Below are 21,771 nucleotides of genomic sequence, written 5' to 3' on the forward strand. Positions count from 1 at the left end.
GCACCAATGCGAAAAATCTGGGAGTAAGATGGGATGAGAGTCTTTCCTTCTCTTCACATATACAGCAGGTCTCTGCGTGCTGTCTCCATAAACTAAGAAACCTACGCAAATTTCTGTCCCTTCTGCCTGAAGACTGTCGCAAGACGGTGGTCCATGCTACAGTCACTTCCAGACTGGACTACGCAAACGGCCTCTACCTTGGCCTACCCAAATATCTGGTGCAACGATTGCAGATCGTGCAGAATGCGGCTGCGAGACTGCTAAAAAACATCCCTTTTAAACAGCATGTCTCTCCGCACCTGCGCGATCTGCATTGGCTCCCTGTAGCCTGCAGAATCAAGTTTAAAGCTCTAACTCTGGCGTTTAGAGCTCAAAAGGGGACCTGTCCCTACTCTTTAAAGCTCAGACTCCCCCGATACTATCAGGAGAGATGCTTGCGCTCTAATTCACGACACCAGCTTTCTATCCCCCGCGCCAGGAGAGCCAGACTTGGAGGCAGGTCCTTCTCTGCCTGCACGGCGACACTCTGGAACGCCTTACCGGCCAACATCCAATTGGCTCCAACGGAAGCCAGTTTTAAGAGGCAGCTAAAGACTTGGCTCTTTTCCCAGAATAACTAAGCACTCCCTCCCTTTTTTTCCGCCCATTCTGCCTGGAAAAATGATCACTCAGCGCCGGGACACCTCCTTGCGAGGTAGCTGTTCGCGCTATACAAATATCGGTATTATTATTATTATACTTCTAACTCAAAGCAGGTACAAGCAAGGTTGGGTGTATCAAGAAAGGGTTCGTGCACACATGTGTTTGTTCTGTTGTAATTTTTCGGCTGTATTACTGAAAGGGGCAAGAATGATTCATCACAAATTCTGTACAGTTAATGATCCATCATCACATGTATGATCTTACCTGCTGTGCACTGTTGGCTACTAGAAAATCAGTCAAAACATAATAAAGATATATATTTTTTAAAATAATGTTCAATGCTTCGTCGTCCAGTCTAAGACTGGCAGACAAATCACCCTTCCCTGTCTGTTGTGTGTTCTTTGACGTTCCAATGGACCCCTAGGCACAGATTTATCAGGCAGTTCCATTTACCTGCTATTCTTTCTTAATCCAACCCTAGTCTCCTGACCAATGTGTCTCCTGTAACAGGGCCATGTCGCCTCTCCTGTGTTTTAAGTAGATTCGGATTGTGTCTTTTGATGAGCTGCCCATCCCCCACATATTTCAGGTCAGGCAAGCGTATTTGCTGACCCATTACGTCTCTGGACACTGATCATCTGGTTATTTTGACTCCTTCCTTAGTCCTTCCATCATTTTCATGCACATGGGGTGTTACCAGCATGTCAGCCATATATTTTGTTGGGTGTAAATACAAATAATAAAAGTGTAGTATAACCACAGAGTGACTTCAAGGGCTAGTTGGCTAGCGTCAGGGAAAAAAAATGATGCTCCAACCATCTAGAACCCAGAACCTGGACTCTGGCTAATGTGAGTTGTGCCCACCCAGTGCTACCCCAGTCCTGGACCCTTGTAAGTAGGCCTGATGGTGCTCTGTCATCCTAGATGTGGTCCTGCGAACACATACGTTGCTCAAAGGGTGTCTGAAGTGCTGTATAAAAACTTTAAACATTGCCTCTAAGTCAAGTCTGACTGCATTGTAGCATGTTACCAGAGGGTTGAGCACACTACTTTGAGGTTTGCTTGTGTCTCACCCTGATAATAATTGTGGTTGCTGCTTGCATAGGATTACTTCCCTCTCAACCAGCAACCCAATTTCCTGCAATATGTTTTGGGACGTGTGAGCCCAAAACAGTGTGATAAGCCTTATTACTGTGAGTGCTTTAATCATTAAATTTCTAGGCTAGTAAAAGGGCAGATTTTAATGTAATGGATACCTGACTGTCTCTATCCCCATCAGCAGGTGGCCTTGGCTCTGTCACCATCTGCTCTCAACACCTGGGGGTTAGGGCGCTCAGTGATATACCCCAGGGTCCCTACATCTAGACTTTGTGTCAATTTCTTAAAATCTGCTCCCTCTACTTCTTGTTGTATTGTTCGTGCTTCTGCAGAGTCTGATGACACTTTGCTGGCATGGACAGGCAGGGTGTTGCACTCTGTAGGAGTTGGCATTCTGGATTTGGTCCTCTAGCAAGCCCATTCCAGGCCCACAGGTGTGGCCCAGTTGGGGTAGGGTATGCCCCGTACAGTCATTGATCTTGCAACAAGGCCTCCCTCACACTGCATCCATTCATTAGCGGTTTTGTTGCAGTTCTCTCCCTTGACCCACTTTGCAGTGCATGTGAGTACTGGTAGCTTAGTGCATGGTTCCTTGGCTGGGGAACAGATGCTATCTTGACGTTGATGGGATCGTTACACCAAGATACGACAACAAGATCAGTCCACACTTGAATTTGGTCTATCAGCCTCCGGGCATTACCAGCCTGTTTTGGGGGGGGGATTTGTTCGATGGTTTTCCTAGTATTCTGTGTACAGGGAACACATTTCTGTTCAGACAGCTTGTGAGAAAGTGCCATCTTTCTTGCCTTGGTATGCCCCCACTTTTTTCTGACTGCTGATGTGCTTTGACTGAGTGTGCCTTGGGATCCTGCCAACCAGGTACCCAGGGCCTGTGTACCTTCCCTAAAACTGTGTTGAAACTAAAACCCAATTAGCATCTCTGGCCACCTCTCAGCCCCTAGTAAATAGTACCCTAGGTACCAGTGCATGGTCACCAGAGAAGACCCCTAAGGGCTGCAGCACTTATTGTGCCACCCTTAGGGGCCCTGTACCCTGGCCCACACACACTACCTTTGCAGGCTGAGTGCCTAAGTACAGAACTAAACAAAGAGTCGACATCCCTGTGTGCCATGCCCACACACCCTCTGCCCTGACATGCATCAGTCACCCCTCTAGCTGGGTACCCTATGCCAGTGGTGGGGGCACAGGTGCATGAACCCTGTGCCCCTACAGAGCCCAGGGCCATTCCTGAGCACTGTAAGTGCAGTGATGCCATTAGGAGTATATGCTGCTGGGAGGTCGACATTACGAGCTCCACAGCACCATAATGGCTACACTGAAGACTGACAAGTTTGGTATCAAACTTCTCAGTACATTAAATCCGCACTGATGCCAGTGTGGGATTCAATGAAAAATTCACCACAGAGGGCATCTTAGAGATGCCCCCTGAAACCTAACCGCAATCCATGTCTGGACTGAGAGGCTGCCTAGGCTGCCACACAGCAGACATGTTGCTGGACCCCTGGGTGGAGAGCCCCCTGCTCTCCTGGGCCTGTAACAATGCACATCCTGGGCGAGGTGCTAGGTCTCCTCCCCCATGATGTGCAGGGGGAAGCTTTAAAAGCCTGCCACCTCTGTGTCCCCAGCAACTAGCCCTCACCAGCTCTGACCCCCACTTTGGTGGGAAGACTGGCGGGAAAAACTACGTCAGGAAGAGGGGGGCCAGTCTGTGCCAACCCCACCCCTCAGGTGGGGGAGACGAGGTGAAGCACGACCCCGGGCTCCGGCCATCTTGAAGATGGGGAGCCCTGCCCAATCACAGCTAGGCTCCTGCCCCCCTCCCACAGGAGAGGAGCAGGCTAGGGGGTGTGTGTACCCCAGGACAGGGACCTAATAGTCCCTGCCCTTTCCCTACCTGTGGTACAAAAGGGGGTGGTAATGGACGGAGCATCTGAATCAATCAAACACTCACACCCAGTCAAAAGATCTGGGTTTAATCCATCACCGTTCTTTAGCCCATTCTGCCACCCCAGTTCAGACATGGCTATATGCAAATCAGTCTGACCCTGTGCCTCATGGGAATAGTCCAGCCCGAACTGCCAAGCCATGTCTTCCCTGGAACGGAAACAAGCTTCCGAGGACCGGTTTCTGACATTCCAGCCGTCTTCAGCCCGGCTTGCTTGAATCCAGTGGCAAAGTGAGCAAGGGACTCACTTCTGAGCATACCCTGCATAACCGGTCCTCGGAAGCTTGTTTCTGGTCCAGGGAAGACATGGCTTGGCAGTTCAGGCTGGACTGTTGCCATGAGGCACAGGGTCAGACTGATTTGCATGTAGCCATGTCTGAACTGGGGTGGCAGAGTGGGCTAAAGAACGGTGATGGATTAAACCCAGATCTTTTGACTGGGTGTGAGTGTTTGATTGATTCAGATGCTCCGCCCATCACCACCCCCTTTTGTACCACTTTTGGCCGCCATAAGTGTGGCAGGGTATGCTCAGACGTGAGTCCCTTGCTCACTTTGCCACTGGATTCAAGCAAGCCGGGCTGAAGACGGCTGGAATGCCAGAAACCGGTCCTCGGAAGCTTGTTTCCAGTCCAGGGAAGCCATGGCTTGGCAGTTCGGGCTGGACTGTTCCCATGAGGAACAGGGTCAGACTGATATGCATATAGCCATGTCTGAACTGGGGTGGCAGAGTGGGCTAAAGAACGGTGATGGATTAAACCCAGATCTTTTCACTGGGTGTGAGTGTTTGATTGATTCAGATGCTCCTTCCATCACCACCCCCTTTTGTACTGCTTTTGGCCGCCATAAGTGTGGCAGGGTATGCTCAGACGTGAGTCCCTTGCTCACTTTGCCACTGGATTCAAGCAAGCTGGGCTGAAGATGGCTGGAATGCCAGAAACCGGTCCTCGGAAGCTTGTTTCCGGTCCAGGGAAGACATGGCTTGGCAGTTCGGGCTGGACTGTTCCCATGAGGCACAGGGTCAGACTGATTTGCATATAGCCATGTCTGAACTGGGGTGGCAGAGTGGGCTAAAGAACGGTGATGGATTAAACCCAGATCTTTTGACTGGGTGTGAGTGTTTGATTGGTTCAGATGCTCCGTCCATCACCACCCCCTTTTGTACGGCTTTCCCGACCTGTGACGTCCCTAAATTCAGTATTTAGGGGCTCCCTGAACCTTCCTTCCTCAGATCCCGAAAAGAAAAGAAGAAAGAAGATCAAGAGGAAATAGACCCGCCGTGCAGCTGATAACAACAGGACAACAACAACTGACTGGCCACAGCCCTACCGGCCTGCCGAACCTGGAACCTGCTGCTGTCTAAACCTCGGCGACTCCAGTGGACAGCAACCTTGGGACACCCAGAGGACCTGCATGCCTTGACCCTCTTGAAGATTGGGAATCCCATCAGCAGAGGCTCTGCTGCAACAACCCCTCTGGTGCCAGCCAGGAAGCTCCAGACAAGCCCACTCTGCACCCGCCGAGCCCGGCCCGTGCCCAAGTGATCCAAGACCATGAGGATGTCCCCCCGGCGACTGGGACCCGAAGTCCAGTGCCCAAAGACCCTCCTCGATGAACCAGATGATGCCTGCAGACTCGGAACCAGGGGTCCCCCCAAATGCGACCAGCTGAGGGTAAGCTTTTCCGACACCCAAAGATACCCCTGCACCCGGCGCCCTGCAACGCCCTGCGCCTTCCTTTGGGGTACCTTCCTGTGCTCCAAGATCCCAACTTACCTCTCGAAGTGGTGGTCACCCCTGAAGAGTCACTGTCCCTGAGCCTGCAGCCTTTGTTCATCTTTTACCTTTCCCATTGAATAACATTGAGCGCCTGACGGCTCAAAAGCACCCTGCACCCAACCGTCCGAGTGCCGCTGGCCGTGCCACGTTTGTCCTATCCTACTTCCCCCTTTGCCCTGAGCAAGTGACCCAGAGCCCAGCTCCCACAGCCGCGTGGCCTGCTCGCCAGCAGCCACCAACCTGAAGCCCCATGCCCCTCATTGGATAACATTGGGCCTAACTACATCTGCACCCGGCCGTCCCTGCGCCGCTGAGGGTGAACCAACTGTACCTACCTGACCCTGGCGGACCCCTGAGTCTATGCCCAGAACCTTAACTTCAACATCCGAGTACTCACCTGGAAACCGGTAACACACTTACCTGCCATTGGAAAACATTGACTGGTTTGACTGGGAAAATATTGTAAGTGTCTACTTTTGAAAACTTAAAATATTCATATAAAATCAACCGAATTCCGAAGTACTCACCTGTGATCAGGACAGAAGCCAGTACTGTACCTCGTATCCCAGTACTAAACCGCAAAAGTAATCCTTACCAGGTTTACTAGTAACCTGTATTTTCTCCATAGGAATCCATTGCCTTCTTTTCTATGAAATTTCTTCGGAATCTCTACTTTTGAAAACTAGAAATATTCTTTAAACATCATACACAATACTGAAACGTAATTGCTTACCTGTTTTAAGTTGAGACCCTAGTGCTGGACCTAAGAGCCCAGTACTGGATTACAAAAGTAACGAGATCGTACTTTACCTGCAACCTGAATATTCTCCCATTGGATAACATTGCAAGATTTATGTTGAAAAGTTTTTAAGTATGTACTTTTAAAATAGCTTTAGATTCCTGAAACATAACTGCAATAACTAAAACGTTTTTACTAAACTGTTTCAGCTTAGACCTCAGGACTGAAATTAGGATCCAGTCCTGGAACTACCAAAGTAATCTACAAAGTAATCAACTGTGTTTAGATGTAAAAGCCCATTGAGCTCAATGCTAAATTGTGTGTAGAATTGTGTTGCCTACTGCAACCCCTGTACCTATTGTGTTTACGAACTTTATTGCCTTTCGGCAAAGTACTCATCTGAGACCTCTCATATTGAGAACAGTATATTTTGATACCTGTTAGTTCTAAAAATAAAACAACTATATCTTTGATATAAAAACAATTGGCCTGGAGTTCAGTCTTTGAGTGTGTGAAACCTTTTGCTGACTGAGTGTGTACAACAAATGCTTTACACTGTCCTCTGGTACTGCCTTACAGCTCGACCAAGCTACCACTTTAGAGAGTAAGGTCACACCTGGCTTTAACCTCTGTTATACCTCTGGGGTTTGTGGACTCTATATACACTGTACCTTATTCTGGTTCAGTGTATATAGAGCCACTTTCTCACACAGCTGTGCAAATTGTGATTAAATTAGGCACTGGCTAGTTACATTTATTACTTTATGCATTAAACTAGCAACTGGTTTTCATTGCTTTACACATGCTATTTTTTTTCAATAACCATTACAATGTCTTCATTTGTAGCCAAGTCTTGTCCTGGAAACAGCCACTATGAATTATGTTCATCTGGATGCCCCATCACCTGTTGCGGACTCACCACCCTCAAAGGATCTGACTCCACTTGCACAGAAGGCTGCTCCTGTGATGATGGCTTTGTCCTCAGCGGAGATCAGTGCGTTGATATAAGTCAGTGTGGATGCCACTACAGGGAGAAATACTACAAAAAAGATGAAGTGTTTTACCCCAGTGGAAAGTGTGACACGCAGTGTACATGTAAAGAAGGTGGATCTGTTGACTGCATACCGTTCACCTGTGGACCCAATGAAGAGTGCGCTCTGGCAGACGGTATCCAGAAGTGCATCCCTGTAGCTTTTGGAACATGTGCTGTTCTCGGCGACTCCCACTATTCCACACTTGATGGACGTCGCTATGACTACGGAGGAAGATGCCTGTACACTCTGGTCAAATACAGCGGTGGGAACAAGAGTCTCACAGCATTCGCCGTCAATGTAAAACATAAAGAATATGGAAACAGACAAGTGACAGTCACATCAATGGTAACTCTGGTCATATATAACCACACATTCACCATGATCCAGAACAAAAAAGGCGTCATCCTGGTGAGTTATAAAAAGCTATATACAAATCATTGAGCAAATAATACAAAGATTGCTAGTGCCTTATAAGGTCTCATTGCCATCATTATGACATTCTCTGTTCTCTATCTCTCTCTTTTTGTCCTTTGCTCACATTTTCACTCTTAATATATGTTTTTCCTTATGAAAATGTTCCTTCCAGTCATATCACTTACTTAATATGGTCCTATACTGTCACTAAGGGATCTGTAACGTGAAGTAAAAGAGTACTTGAAATACCAGACTGGAATGATTGATTCTCTGCAAACAAATTAAATAAGTTCGACTAAATAGCTCAAAATACAGGCTGTTAAGAGAAACGAAGGTTTGTTTTGGTACAAATCATATTTTGTCTGTACAAGCGAAAGACTTTTGAACTGCTGAAATCAAGGCAGTACTAACAATTGGCCCTGATTACAAAAAGCATTTCAGCTTTCATGATCAGACTGCTATAATGTAAAGAGCAGGAAGTGGTTGAACTCAGATATTTTTCAAGAATTTCCAGTAATGATCACCTGGCATTGTGCTATGAATGGTATGTTATATTATATTGATTTTTATAGAACAGTTGCCCCCATGAGCAGTTCTGACAATAGAGATAGAACAATACTCTAAAGACTAGGGGTGATTAAGCAGTTCTGGTAAAGACCTCAGTTTTCAGTTGTTTCTGAAGATTTGATAGGATAAGAGTTAAATCAATGAGGGGTGATGAGTGTTCAATTTTTGAGATGCCTGGTATAAAAACAACCAGTCATCCATTTTAATGCAGGTGAAGCGAGGAATAGTAGCACAATTGAGATTGCTCGAACTCATGGGATGCTATAAGGAAAGTTAATTGTTTGGGTATAAGGGACAAGCAAAAAACCTTAAACATAAGCAACATGTATGAGAAAGTGCCTCTTTTCGGGTGGCCACCCCCATTGTTTGTGGACTGATTCTTCTGGCTTTTTTAATATGTGCACTCGGACACTGACAACCAGGCCACATTGCATGTGCTTTGACCCCTAAAACATTTTGAAAACAGCCAAAATCTAATTGCCATATTTAACATTCCTATTGGGCATATTATATGTTGCCCAAAAAGCATCCATTGTCCTGTACAGTTAAATTTCACTTACACCTGTAAAATACAGCACTACTGTGCCATCCACTCATGGGACCAGCAAACACAAGTCCAGGGATACCACTGCTACAGGTAAAGAAATGCAGCTAGACTTCTCAAAATAACCCTTTTCAATAGAAAAAAACCTTCCTTTTAAATAATATTTCACCCTTATGTAGGCCCTTAAACCCACAAAGCAGGGTGCACGATATTTAAAAGTAGGACACATAGAAACTAGAACTCAAAAGCTATTTTTTGTGTGGGAAGGCTAGCTGGCCGATTCAGAACATCTTGGAAGACATATCAAATATCCTATTTCTGGGTAGAGACCGGCTAGAAAAATAATTGAACAACTATTTTTAATATTCACTTTTAAAGCAGAACTCAACTGTGAAGTTGGAGTTTTAATACTTAATGAGGAAACGTAACTGAAGCTTCTGGAGGCTAATTTGCATTATGTCCGCAGCTGTAGCCTAGTGAGTGATTAGCCCTGGTGAGATTTGCAAACTGCTCCCAGAGCAGGGACAGTGACCTGAGTATGGGAAGGTGTTTCTGTTCTTCTGGCAGGGATACCAGCTGGGCTAAACCATGGGACTTATTTTGTCCTCCCAGTGAGGCAAGCACTAAACTTAATGAGGAAAAGCTGGAGACAGAACGAGTTTGGAGTGACCGCAGATGAGGGGCTGCTCATTACTCTGGCCAACCCGCAGTGAGTGAAGTGCACTGTGGGATTGTTTGCATAATGGCCAACAGGTGCTCCTGCAAATGTGGGTTGGGTTACCCCCAGGATCTCTGACCTCGTTGTTTACACAGGAGCCAGGAGTCCCCCCCACCCGCTATCTACTGTCCGGAATAAATGTGCCACCTAAAGACATCTCCTGTGGAAACCTCCAGACCAGTGGACGAACAGAGGGACTGGACTGTACCTGATGCTCTGAGACATGTGAGGAGAAATGGAGTGCTGGACCTGCTCCAACTTGTATCCAGGACAACGAAGTGGACTCCAAGGGTCAGTTAGCTGACCTCATGTGTAAGCCTCTGGTCCACAACATGCTTTAGGAAGTATTTTAGAGAAACAGCCCAATTTGACCTGACTTGGACTTTGCTGGTGCCTCTTCCCTGCGAGTCATAACCCCACCAAAGGCTGTTCCTGAGATCCTGGGACCCATGGCTGAGTCTAACTGGACTTACTTCTCATATCACCTCTAAATAGCTGGGACTTTTTCAGCTCTATGACCCCTGGAAGACTGAGACAAACCATCCCACTCTGTCTGCATAAGGCATGACCTTGCTGGGATAAGAAAGCAGGTTTCTACCATCTGAGCTTCTCAGCAGCTGCAACTCCGGTTCAACAGGACCTTGACAAGTAGGAATCGGGCCTCGTAGAACTCATCACCAGATGCCAGCCATCAGACTTGCCCCAGTGAAGAATTCTGTGCTCTAAAAAAGAGACTAAAGGCCTCATTTACAATTAATTGGATAAGGACAGTGTCACAAGTCTTTTTGCAGTACTGTCCTATGCCAAATCGAAAGGGCAGGTATGCACAGTTTTCATGCGATATTGGGCAATTCCTGTTCTTTCAGATAGCTCGGTACACAATTTGGTATCTAGCACCAATGCAGGTACCCTTGGACCATGGTGCAATGGTGTCTGCATTTTTGGCAGATTTGTTTTTGTCCATCTTCCTGTACAATAGCAATCCATGTAGGCGTTTACTCTTTCTAGAAAGAGTAACAAACAAGGAGAAATAAACATATTTCTCCTTGTTACGCTTGCCCGGGGATGCATACAGTTTTGACACATTCCCAGGTGCATGGGAACACACACCACAATGCCCATGCAATGCCTCCCTGTTGAAGTCTTAGGCAACGCAGCAACTTGCGCTGCGTTGCCTTACACCATATGTACAAGACCATGAAAAACCACGCAAAGAGGCTTTGCGTAGTCTCGTAGATATGGGGCTGAACTCTGTGCCACTGGAGCATCATAAAACGTGATGCACCTGCAGTGCAATGGGCTTGTAAATGAGCCCCTAAGTTCATACAGAAAAATCTTTATCAGCGAGAGGACTTCTCTTGGCTCCCGCTAAAACCCAATTCTCAAGTGTTTTTTAATTATATATTCTTTTTTTAAATTAGAGTGGGATTTGTATTGTGTTGTGTTTTTGACTTTTTAACTGTTCTGGTATTTCTAAACGCTTTCTCTAAGGTACACGTGTCTCCTTTGTGCCCTAGCTGTCAGGGGTTGCGCTCAGGTTCGAATGACTGAATCCTGTGCTTGGACCCAACAAGAAAGGAACCTGTTACTTGTGGTGGACCACTATAAACCCCAGTTATGAATCACATTCACATATTATTACAGAAGGAGTCAGTAATGATACCAGATGTGAAGTGAAAGAGTAGGAGCCTCCGTACACGCTGGTTGGTGGTGTTGTGTAGCTCCATGTTGGCTTCTTCCTGCCCCTGAAGTGACATCGTGGCCACAGTATAACCACCTCATCTGAGTATCGACGTCAGTTTCTGTCTTTCTGTACCTTCCGATGGAGTAGCAAAGCTCGTTCCCTCACTTCTGGAAAACATTTTCCTCACAATCTTACCAGTGCGCTAGGGCCATGTCTACCACGTAAATAACAGGTATCAAACTATGTCAACATTGAAAATGATGTCAGTTACAGACCTGCATATGGTTTGTCTCTGGTGTCTCAGCTCCTTTCATAAATCGAAGTAGTGCAACAAATGCACTCAGATCAACGCGAAGGCCATTTGGGAACATGAGGCCAAACTATATTCCACCAAGTACCATTAGAAACTCAAAAGGCCTGAACCGAATTTAAGAGAGGGAGTGGGCGCATTCTCTGTCCCGAGGCTGCTCCGCAGAGAGATCTTAATCCTACTCCAAATCTTCGGGCAAGACAAAAAAGAAGAAACATAAGTCACATCACAGCTCCCCTTTTCGTACCACTCTTGTCAGGAGATATTGCAAGGATTTTAAGGTACCTCCAGATCTTGGTTGGGTATCGCAGAACTACCTCCTGCATTACTCCCAATCCAGCCCTGGTTCCTATGTTCACTAGTGATGCCTCAGACCTTCGAAAAGGCCATACAAAATGTTGCTGTTCTTGCAGATCCCTCTGGCAGATTACAAAGAAACACAACAGGCTGATGGCTATTTCAAGTTGTATAATGCTTTATGACCTGCCCTTCACTTCCAGGTATTGCAGAAGTTCACACTCTCTTGGAGAAGGGACATATAGAAAGGATACCAGTATCAGAAGTCAGGACTGGATGCTACTCCTGCTACTTACTGGTGCCAAAAAAGATGGAGGACTTCACCCTTTTCTTGACTTCTGGCCTCTGCGAATATTTCTCAAGAGAGAAAACTTCAAGATGCCCTCTTTGGCCCAAGTTCTGTCTGCCCTGGATCCGGGCGACTGGATAGTGGCATTTGAATTGCAGGATGTCTTTTTCCACATCCCTGTCATACAATCCTGCAGACGCTATCTGCGGTTTCAGGTAGAGCATGAGAACTTTCAGTTCACCATGCTCCTCTTTGGCCTCACCTGCTCCCCTTAGATGTTCACAAAAGCGATGGCGGCTGCTGCTGCCTATCTGGAAGGTTGGGAATACAAATCTTCCCATAACTCAATGAGAGGTTGCTAAAGGCAAGCTTGACTCAAATAGCCATGAACCACCTCTAGACGACAGTCAACCTGTTAGAGTCACTGAGATTTGCCATCAATATGCCGAAGTCATACCTGACTACTTCACACGACTCCCTGTTATTGAAGACATCCTGGACACAGTGCTGTTTTAAGACTTCCCTCTGGATCAAAAATTCCAGAATATTTTGTCTTTGTCACTGATGTTTCAACTTCGACTTGGATATCAGAGAGATCAGCTTTGAGGCTTCTCAGCCTCTTCCCCTCCTGCATCCTACTGGTAGACAGTGCCAGTTGGCACGTGCAGTCTCTGCAGGTGGATCCAAGTCGCACTGGGTACAGCACCAGGAGAACTACTCAGATTCCATTCAGTTGTCGGAGGCAACAGCAAAGATCTGCAGTAGTGGTTGCTAGACCGTAATTGGACCACTGGCAGACCCCACTACCTACCCAACCCAGATCTAATGGTCAGGATGAATTCATCTTTGATGGGTTTAGTGAGGGAATCTGGGATAGGTGGAGATCAGAGGGCTTTGGTCGCTGGCAGAAACCCATCTCCACATCAACCTGCTGGGAATGCAGGTGGTTCGCTGGGCACTAAAGGTTTTCCTCCCATCCATCAAGTTGAATGAGTGCAGGATCTTACAGTCAGTACCACCGCCATATAGTACTGAAACAAGTAGGTGGGATTGTGGGTCCTGTGCCAAGAGGCTTTACACATCTGGAACTGGCTGAGTTATAAGGGCATCTCCCTGAACGTTCAACACATGTAAGTATCTTAAAACGCCAGGGTTAGTGAGCCCAGCCAGCATTGTCTAGTGGTTCACAAATGGTGGCTACACTCCGAGGTGGCACAGAGTATCTTCCAGCAATAGAGATATCTCTGTCTTGATGTTTCGCCACCGCTGAGAACGTGCAGAATCAAGACTTTTGGGCGTTCCTAAGGCAATTCTTCCTGGAAAGTGCCATTCACGTGGACTGGAGCTGGGGACCGCTGTATGCCTTTCTACCTATACCTCTCCTGCCCAGAGTTTTAAAGAAGATCAGGAACAACTTGGCCAAAGTCATCTGGCTTGGGCAGGAGAGTGTGGTACTCAGAATTTCTGGCTATGAATATCTGTCCTCCAATCTTCCTTTTCAGGAGAATCTCCTGTCGCAACAGCAAGGCAGGGTACTGCACCTGGCCCTGTACAACTTTCAACTCCATGCTTAAAGAGAGAGATGCAACAGTTGACTTCTTTTGACCTTCCTCTGAGGTGGTATATTTTATTCTGGCAGTCAGGTGCCCCTCCATCAAAACCATGTTCACGAGATGCTAAGAGAAGTTTGTTATTTGGTGTTCTACTCACCAACTTTGACAAGCCCAGATTCTGATGTTGGTCTGTTTTCCTTATCTCTAGACCAGCAAGGCTGAATCAAGCTTAATGGGAATGTATCAGATTTATCAGCCTTTCTACAGTTACCCGATCAGCGATCTTTGTTTAAGTTATCTTTTGTGACGCTGTTTTTGAAAGGGCTAGTTAATATGTTCTCTCCAAAACCCTTTGTGAGTCTGGTGCTTATATTCTTAATGTCCACTCAATTCGAGCATGGGAACAGTTGCCTCCTGAGGTTGCTCACACTGAAGACCGTGATCTTCATTCCGATAGTGTTAGCTCATCACATGAGTAAGTTGCATGCCCTCTTTGTCCAATAGCTGTACACCACCTACTATCTGGACACAATTGGAGCTAAGTACCAAGGCACTTGCTGATAATCTTTGCTCCTCTTCATCCATTTAAGGAGGAAAAGAATCTCCAAAAAAGCTCTGAACTTCTACATAGATTGCAAAAAAGACCACCAGGCGAAGAGCCAGCTCTTTGTGAGTTTCTCTGGGGCAAAGAGAAGAAGAGGTGTGCAGAAACAGACCACTTCCATGTGGATTGTTCTTTGCATAAAGATCGACTACAGTCTGGCCAAGAAACAGCATCTGGAAGGACTGTGGGCTCATACCACCAGAGCCAAGACTGCTTCCACTGCACTAGCGCGTTGAAGACCTTTGAACGTCTGCCAGGCTGCGACATGGGCGTCAGTTCATAGGCTCATGAAGCACTACTGTCTGGATAGCTAGGTCCAGTGGAAGGGGCATTTTGCACTTTCGATCAGGCTGTATTTGCTGCTTTGAGCCATTCCACAGTCACATTACCTGGAAAGGTATTGCTATGGTATCTATTCACAAGGTGAGGAATCTGTGCTTCGAAGTCTACATCAGAAGCAAACGTTATTTACCTTTGCTCTCTCTGATGGAAACTCTCATTAAGTGCAGATTCCTCACCAACCGCACCTTCTGGCCATTCCTAAGACCTACGTGTCTGACGACATGGGCAGATAGAAAGAAACTGATTTTAAATGATGAAGTGGTGGTTAGTTTGTGGTTCCAATGTCACTTTCGGGGTGGGATGGAGCTTGTGCAGAGCATTATGCCACCTGCCAACATGCAAGGGAATTTCTGAAACAATGTTATGTTATGTTATGGGGATTTGTATAGCGCTCAGCTGCCCCAGCCAAGGGGTGTCCCGGCGCTGTATGGAAGACTGGAGGCAGAAGGGAAGGACACAGAAGAGGGAAAAGAGAAAGGTCATTGAAAGAGGTGAGTTTTGATGGCTTTCCTGAAGGCCAGAAGGTCCTGCATGCCACGGATGGTTTCCGGTAGGCTGTTCCAGAGTTTGGCGGCCAGCAGGCTGAAGGCTCGGCCGCCCATCCTGGCTAGTTTAGTGCGGGGAATGACCGCAAGATGTTGTCCTTCTGAACGAAGTGACCTCCTGGGAATGTACTCTTGTCAGGAGGGGGCATAGCATAGGGGGGGAGGCGGTTTTAAGGATTTTGAAGGCCAGACAGAGTGCCTTGAACTGAATCCTCTTGCCCACCGGGAGCCAATGTAGCTTCTTCAGGACTCCAGCCACTGAGGAGAGGCGGGGAAGGCCAACCAGAGCCCTGGCGGCAGCATTCTGCACTCTCTGAAATCTAGTAATCTCTGCTAGGTTGGCACCTAGCAAGAGGGAACTCGCGTAATCCAGCCTAGAAAGGATGGTAGCTTAGACAATTAGCTGGTGTGTGTGGCAATCAAAAAACTTCAGGATGGGTCTTAGGTTGCGCAGGATGCCAAAACAGGTGGCTGCCACTTTTTTGGTGTGGTGGGTGTATTTCAGTGCCGAGTCCACCCAAACTCCCAGAATTTTGACACATTCTTTGGGCTTAGGGGGTTGGCCTAAAGTTTCAGGCCACCAGCTGTCACCCCAGGATTCTGTGTTTTTACCCAGGAGCAGTATCTCTGTTTTCCCAGCATTGAGTTGGAGGAAGTTGGTCGTCATCCAGTTGGTGATCTTAGTGAGGGTCTGTTTGAAATGATGGGCCTTCAGACCGTTGTTATCATTGAGAGCTACCACCAACTGGGTGTCGTCTGCGTAGGATACTAGTGTCAGCCCATTCTTTTTGGCCACCTCTGCTAGCGGCCGAACATAAACATTGAACAGGGTGGGGCTCAGTGCTGACCCCTGGGGCACCCCCTGTCCAATATTATGTTCTTTAGAGAGGTAAGGAGGGGTGGAGACTTTAAAGGATCTGTTGGATAGGAAGTCTCTGAACCATCCCAGGGCATTTCCCGAGATTCCAATTTCCTCCAATCTAGTCAGAAGGACCTCGTGTGACACCGTGTTGAAGGCAGCACTGAGATCCAGCAGGATCAGTGCTGCCGTTCCGCCGGTGTCAAGAATAGCACGGAGGTCCTCTGTAACCGTGAGCAGAGCTGTCTCAGTGCTGTGTCCAGCTCTAAACCCGTGTTGGGAGTTGTCCAAGATGGTGTTAGTTAAAAGGAAATTGGTAAGTATGGTATTGACATGTGTCTCTAATATTTTGGCTGGCCAAGGAAGAAGTGAAATAGGCCTGAAGTTTTCAGGAAGGGTTGGGTCCAAGGTGGGCTTTTTTAAGATAGGGGATACCCATGCCTGCTTCCACTTGGAGGGTATTTTAGCTGAGGAGAGGGACAAGTTAATAATGTTCCGTAGGGGTTCAGTGACCAGGTCACTAGCGTTGCTAAAGGTTTCAGGTTTAAGGGGATCAGCAGGGGAGCCAGATTTGATTTTATTACCAATGTTTTGGAAGCTCTCACGGTCACGTGTTGGGAAGGAAGAGAGACAGGGTCTGGTAGGGTCCATTGTAACAGAGATCTGGGGAGAATTGGGGAATGTATCATAAATTTTCTTTATTTTGTCGGTGAAGAAATTAGCCATGTTATTGCATATATCAGGGGAGGTGGCGGCGGTGACTGCCGTTTGTTTTGCAATCTCCAAAGCAGACCCCTATTGTGGCAAATTAGTCGATTTCTCACCACTCTCAGATATAGGTTATTTTCATGCTGTCTGCAGTATTGAATCTCAAGTTACACATGTATGCAATGCCAGCGGAAATAAGTGTGACTTTGTTACACGCATTATTTGAAATAAATGCAGCAATAAACACATTAGTACATGAGTCACATTTGATATTATCACAATGGAATTAAGTACATTACCCTGGAGCGTGTAATGGTACTGGCCTTAATCGAGGACGTGGGCCATTCCCCATGTTCTCGGGTTGGGTAGGGGCCTTGCGAAAAGCTGATATGTGAAATGGGATGCACGAAGTGGGGAAAAGGAGCAGAATTTGTGCTATGTCATAAGTGATGTGTTGTCTGGTGTTATAAGGTGCACACGACAGGATCAGGTTTGCACTGTTTTTCATTATTGAGGAATTTCAGGGCTTTAATTTTGAACCCTAATAATCTGATTCTATGGGAAATAGTGAGGTGTTAATCGCGTAAGGTTAATTTTTTATGATCGAGTGTATTCATGACTTACATTTACCAATTATTTTTTCAATTGATTATGTCATGATAACATTCACCCTGCCCATTTGTGTGGCCCTAAGCGACTCTGCATGTTCTTTTACCAAGCAGAGGAGACTTTTGATGCAAGATGTACTCGTTGCCCATGCACTGCCCACAATCCCATATCTTCATATTTGGAGTAGGGGCAAGAGATGATATGACCTACTGTGAAAGGCATCAGCCTTGACCTTGAGCCTTGAGGATAGACCATGTTCTTTGACTCTCTCCTGGACCCAGCACCCAAATGTGGACATACGGCCAGATTCATGAAAGACCCGTTTTGCGAGTCTGAAATAGCGATTCATAAGGAATCGCTATTACAGACTCGCAAAACGATATTCATGTAGGAATCGCAAAATTAAATGCGATTCCTACAGATTCCTTATTTGCGATTAGCAAATTGCTAATCGCAAATAAGGAATAACTCCCCATTCATTCCTATGGGCCAAAAGGCCCATAGGAATGAATAGGGAGTATTCCTTATTTGCGATTAGCAATTTGCTAATCGCAAATAAGATAGCGATTTGAAGGGTGCCAGGGGTGTCCAAAGGACACCCTGTAGCACCCCTTAAATGCACATTTCAACAGGTGTTGCGCACACACATGTCCGAAGGACATGTGTGTGTGTAACACGCAACTTAGAAAAATGCTTTTAAAAGCATTTTTCTAAGTTTTCGCTATTTACCACGAGGTTTGACCTCGCGGTAAATAGCGGCCGAAATTTGCGATTTCGCAATTTTAAAATGTTTCAAGAATAGCATTTAACCCCATGGCTGCTAGGCGTTTTCCCGTCCTGCGCTGGGTTTTATTGTTTTACATTATTTTATGACGAGCTGGCCTTGTCATCCGCGCACGGCAGGTAAGCGCCATGACGAGCCCAGCTCGTCATTAGCCTCGAAGGGGTTAAGGAATCTCTAATAGAGATTCCTTAAATGCTATTCCTCGCAAACTTGCGAGTTTCTAAATAGCGATTTTTGCATTTGGGATGATGAATCCCAAATGCAAAAATCGCACTCGCAAAGGGCCAGATTCTGAGAATCTGGCCCTTTGCGAGCCGCTTTCGGCTTGATGAATCAGGCTGTAAGTACACAATGGTCTTTGGACATGTACAGGAGGAGCTGGTGAATTAAGGCCCTAATTTTTGCCCACCTAAGGACAGAACTCAATGTCTGTAGCTACAGACATTCAAAAGAGGGGGGGGGCACGTGCCCTCTAAATCAGGATCCGATCTGTGCACCATTTCTGTAAGCCCATAACACACAGTACAAAGCCCTCAGACACCCTGCAGCAGCAGTTCAGCACAGAGCCCAGCCGAAGTCAGGCCTTCCACTCAGGCCCCGATTGGACAGAACCTGCTGTGCTGTGCGTGCCGGGATGGCACAGTAGGGATTCGGTGAGGTGCCTGGACTCGCCTGTGTGCAGTGGATTATGGGAAGCAGAAAGCAGATTAAAGGGCCTGTCCTTTGGTTGCAAAGTTGCTTTGGTCATACCCTATGCCCAGCCCATCTGCCTACAGAGTTCGCTTCACAACATCAATTTTCAAAGGTCCCTCTATGTTTGTGGTTGACACCCTTAGGACTTGATTTAGATTTCGGCAGACGGGTTACTCCTTCAGAACGGCGACGGATATCGCGCCCGCCAAAATATAAATCCCATAATATCTTGTGTGATTGATTTTTCGGTAGAGGGGATAACAGTCAATGTTCATTTTATTTTATTTATAAAGTCTTTTATAGCGCGAACGTGACCCCTCGAGGGTATCAGAGCGCTTTACAATAGGAGAATAACAGTGGAAGAGGTAGTCAACACAAACAAATGTCAATTTGTCATAATAGAGATAAAAATGAAAAGTATACACATAGGAAAGGTAAAGGACCAGCAACAGCATCTGCAGAACAACGTACATTAGACATTGTGCTGTCAGCCAATCAAATTCCTAGATCGATTAAAGGTAGATATATAAAATTGAAAAAGATAAAAAAGATCTACATTCAACGAAAACATTAATCAGAGACAGCTTTCTCTTCTAATTTCTGACTCAACCATGAATCTGTACCAAAATTAGCACACCCGTGGATGATCCACATCTGGAACTTTGCATACATCTATCTCGTAGTCACTACATATGTTTCTCTAGCCATGTTAATGTCAGCCTTTTATGCTCCTATTGCCTTATTCCTTGTGTCTCAGGCTTACAGTTCAGAGCATGTTTATGTTTATTTACATTCATGAGCAATATAAATCCTAAGATGTTTAATGCTTATCTCTTGCTAAATATGCTTCTGCTGATGCTTCCATTTTAGGTGGATGAAGTGATACACAGGCTCCCCGTCAGCCTGATGGATGGAAAAGTCAGAGCCTTTCAGCATGGCGTGGCTTGCAGGATACAGACAGACTTTCTCATGGCCGTACAGTATGACTGGCAACACCATGTCAAAGTCACTGTGCCAGGGAGCTACAAGGGCGAGGTGTGTGGTCTGTGCGGGAACTATAATGGGGACAACACAGACGAGTTCACCCTTCCAGATGGCCAGCTGACCACGGATGTCAATGCTTTTGCGACAGCCTGGGCAGTGCAGACAGATGAGACTTGTAACCCGGTCACCTGTGGATCACCTGAAAACCCCTGCTTCACCTGCAGTGAAGACAAGAAGGAGGTCTGTAGAAACAAAGAGTACTGTGGCTTCCTCACAGATGTGGGAGGGCCACTAAGTGACTGCCACAGCACCATAAAGCCAGATGCCTACTTTGAAAACTGTGTGTATGACCTGTGTGCTGGCAATGGAGACAGGATAATTCTGTGTCGCAACATTCAGAGCTACGTGGCAGACTGCCAGGCTGCTGGGGTGACCATCGGGTCCTGGAGGAGCGACTCCTTCTGTCGTGAGTATAGAACTTCTAAGGCTGAATCCAAAGCAACATATTATTCACCCTTTGAGCACTGAGACTCATCCCCTGTTTTCAGCTACTCCTCCTCAGTTGTATGTCAGAATATAATACACAGAAATATCGCTTTACATAAATAATGTATCCTAAATATAGGTTAGGAAAATATCGAGCCGTAGGGTGTAGATTTTCTTATATTTATTTCATGGAGGCTATATTTTTCTAGATCATCTTTAGGACACAATATTTTTTGACAGACAGTATTCTTACAAAGATATGCTACTACCACACTCTCCTCCTCTGTCATGTATTTTCGTCACCATTTGCTAATGCAGTGCTTATCATGTGACGGTAACTGTTTATCCATAAGCTTACAGAAACTACATAAGAAAGTCTACCAAACAGTTGTGGAGTTAGTTTCCCCCTCTCTACTAGACCATGCACTCAGTAGTCCTGCAAAACCTGGAGCCTACTGTTGGAAATTGGGTGACTGGAGGAGGGGGTGAAACCCTACTCAAGCATCAACCACGATCTCTGTCAGGGTGAAACACAAGCAAACACCAAATTAACCTGTGCTAAATCCTCTGGTTGCTTTGCACAGAGCAGTTTGGCTTAACCTATTTTAAACAACATTTTATAGTTTTTCTATAACAGAAAACAATAGCTGTTAGGACATAGTACATACGAATCAGCCAGTGGTCTATGCACTGTGATAACTTGCCATTTGACCTCTTTAGCTAGCAGCTAACAAAAACATCAACACCCAACACCCCCATCTTCAGCTACCCCTTACTAAGCTGATGTATATAGAGTTCCGTAATGGCCAGACATATTTTGAGTCCAATACTAAAACTCCAAATCCCAGCCAAGGCATTCCATGCAAGGCCAATTGCCTCCACTCCTTAAAGTCTCCAAAAAGGGCAGTACAATTTTGAGTTCTGTAACTCCAAATCCCACTAAAGGCATCCCACCCAAAGTCAGTTGGTTCCTTCTCCTGAATTATCCAGTCAAAGAAGGGAGCTCTTAGGTGTATGTAAGTCAATGTCTGGGACCAACAGACTATCTACTAGATGCTCCCATGCTCTAGCCCTTTCAATTGCTCCACACCCTCTCTTCAATTCCTGAAAAATACAGCACCCTCATGTCACCAGCTCATCTCGCCATTAAGTTGTCAGTTGTGGTCCTCCAGCAACTTTCCAATCCATTGCCAATTGTTGTTTTGCTAGTATCAATGCCCGAGCTATAAATATAGTGGTAGTTTTTCACTTTTGTTGGGCGTGGATAACCCTTGCAGAGTGAAATCATTGACACAGTCCACTACCGGTTCCCAGAACCGTGCTAATAAGGGGCAGGACTATGCCATATGGAACATTTCTGCCCGAGCTCCCCACATCTTGGACATACCAAAGCAACTGTTGCATAGAACATATTGATCTTACCAGGTATATGGTAAGCTCTGTGCAGAAAACAAAAGTTTATTAATTCGCCATCATTAGAGACAGCGGGCATGTGTGCTAAGATCTAGTCATAGTCTGTATCAGAAA

At 46.2% G+C, this 21,771-nt stretch overlaps 1 protein-coding gene across 1 annotated transcript in view; it reads left to right on the forward strand.

Annotated features, from left to right (window-relative positions):
- LOC147701257 (IgGFc-binding protein-like) overlaps positions 1–21,771 on the forward strand; it is a 388,685-nt gene that overhangs the window by 268,739 nt on the left and 98,175 nt on the right. Inside the window, exons 20-21 of the mRNA XM_086930000.1 lie at positions 7,067–7,662; positions 19,645–20,224. Coding sequence (XP_086786126.1) covers positions 7,067–7,662; positions 19,645–20,224 — 1,176 coding nt within the window. The remainder of the gene's footprint in view (positions 1–7,066; positions 7,663–19,644; positions 20,225–21,771) is intronic.

Source organism: Lissotriton vulgaris, chromosome 7 (genome assembly GCF_964263255.1).
Source record: "Lissotriton vulgaris chromosome 7, aLisVul1.2, whole genome shotgun sequence".
NCBI lineage: Eukaryota > Metazoa > Chordata > Amphibia > Caudata > Salamandridae > Lissotriton > Lissotriton vulgaris.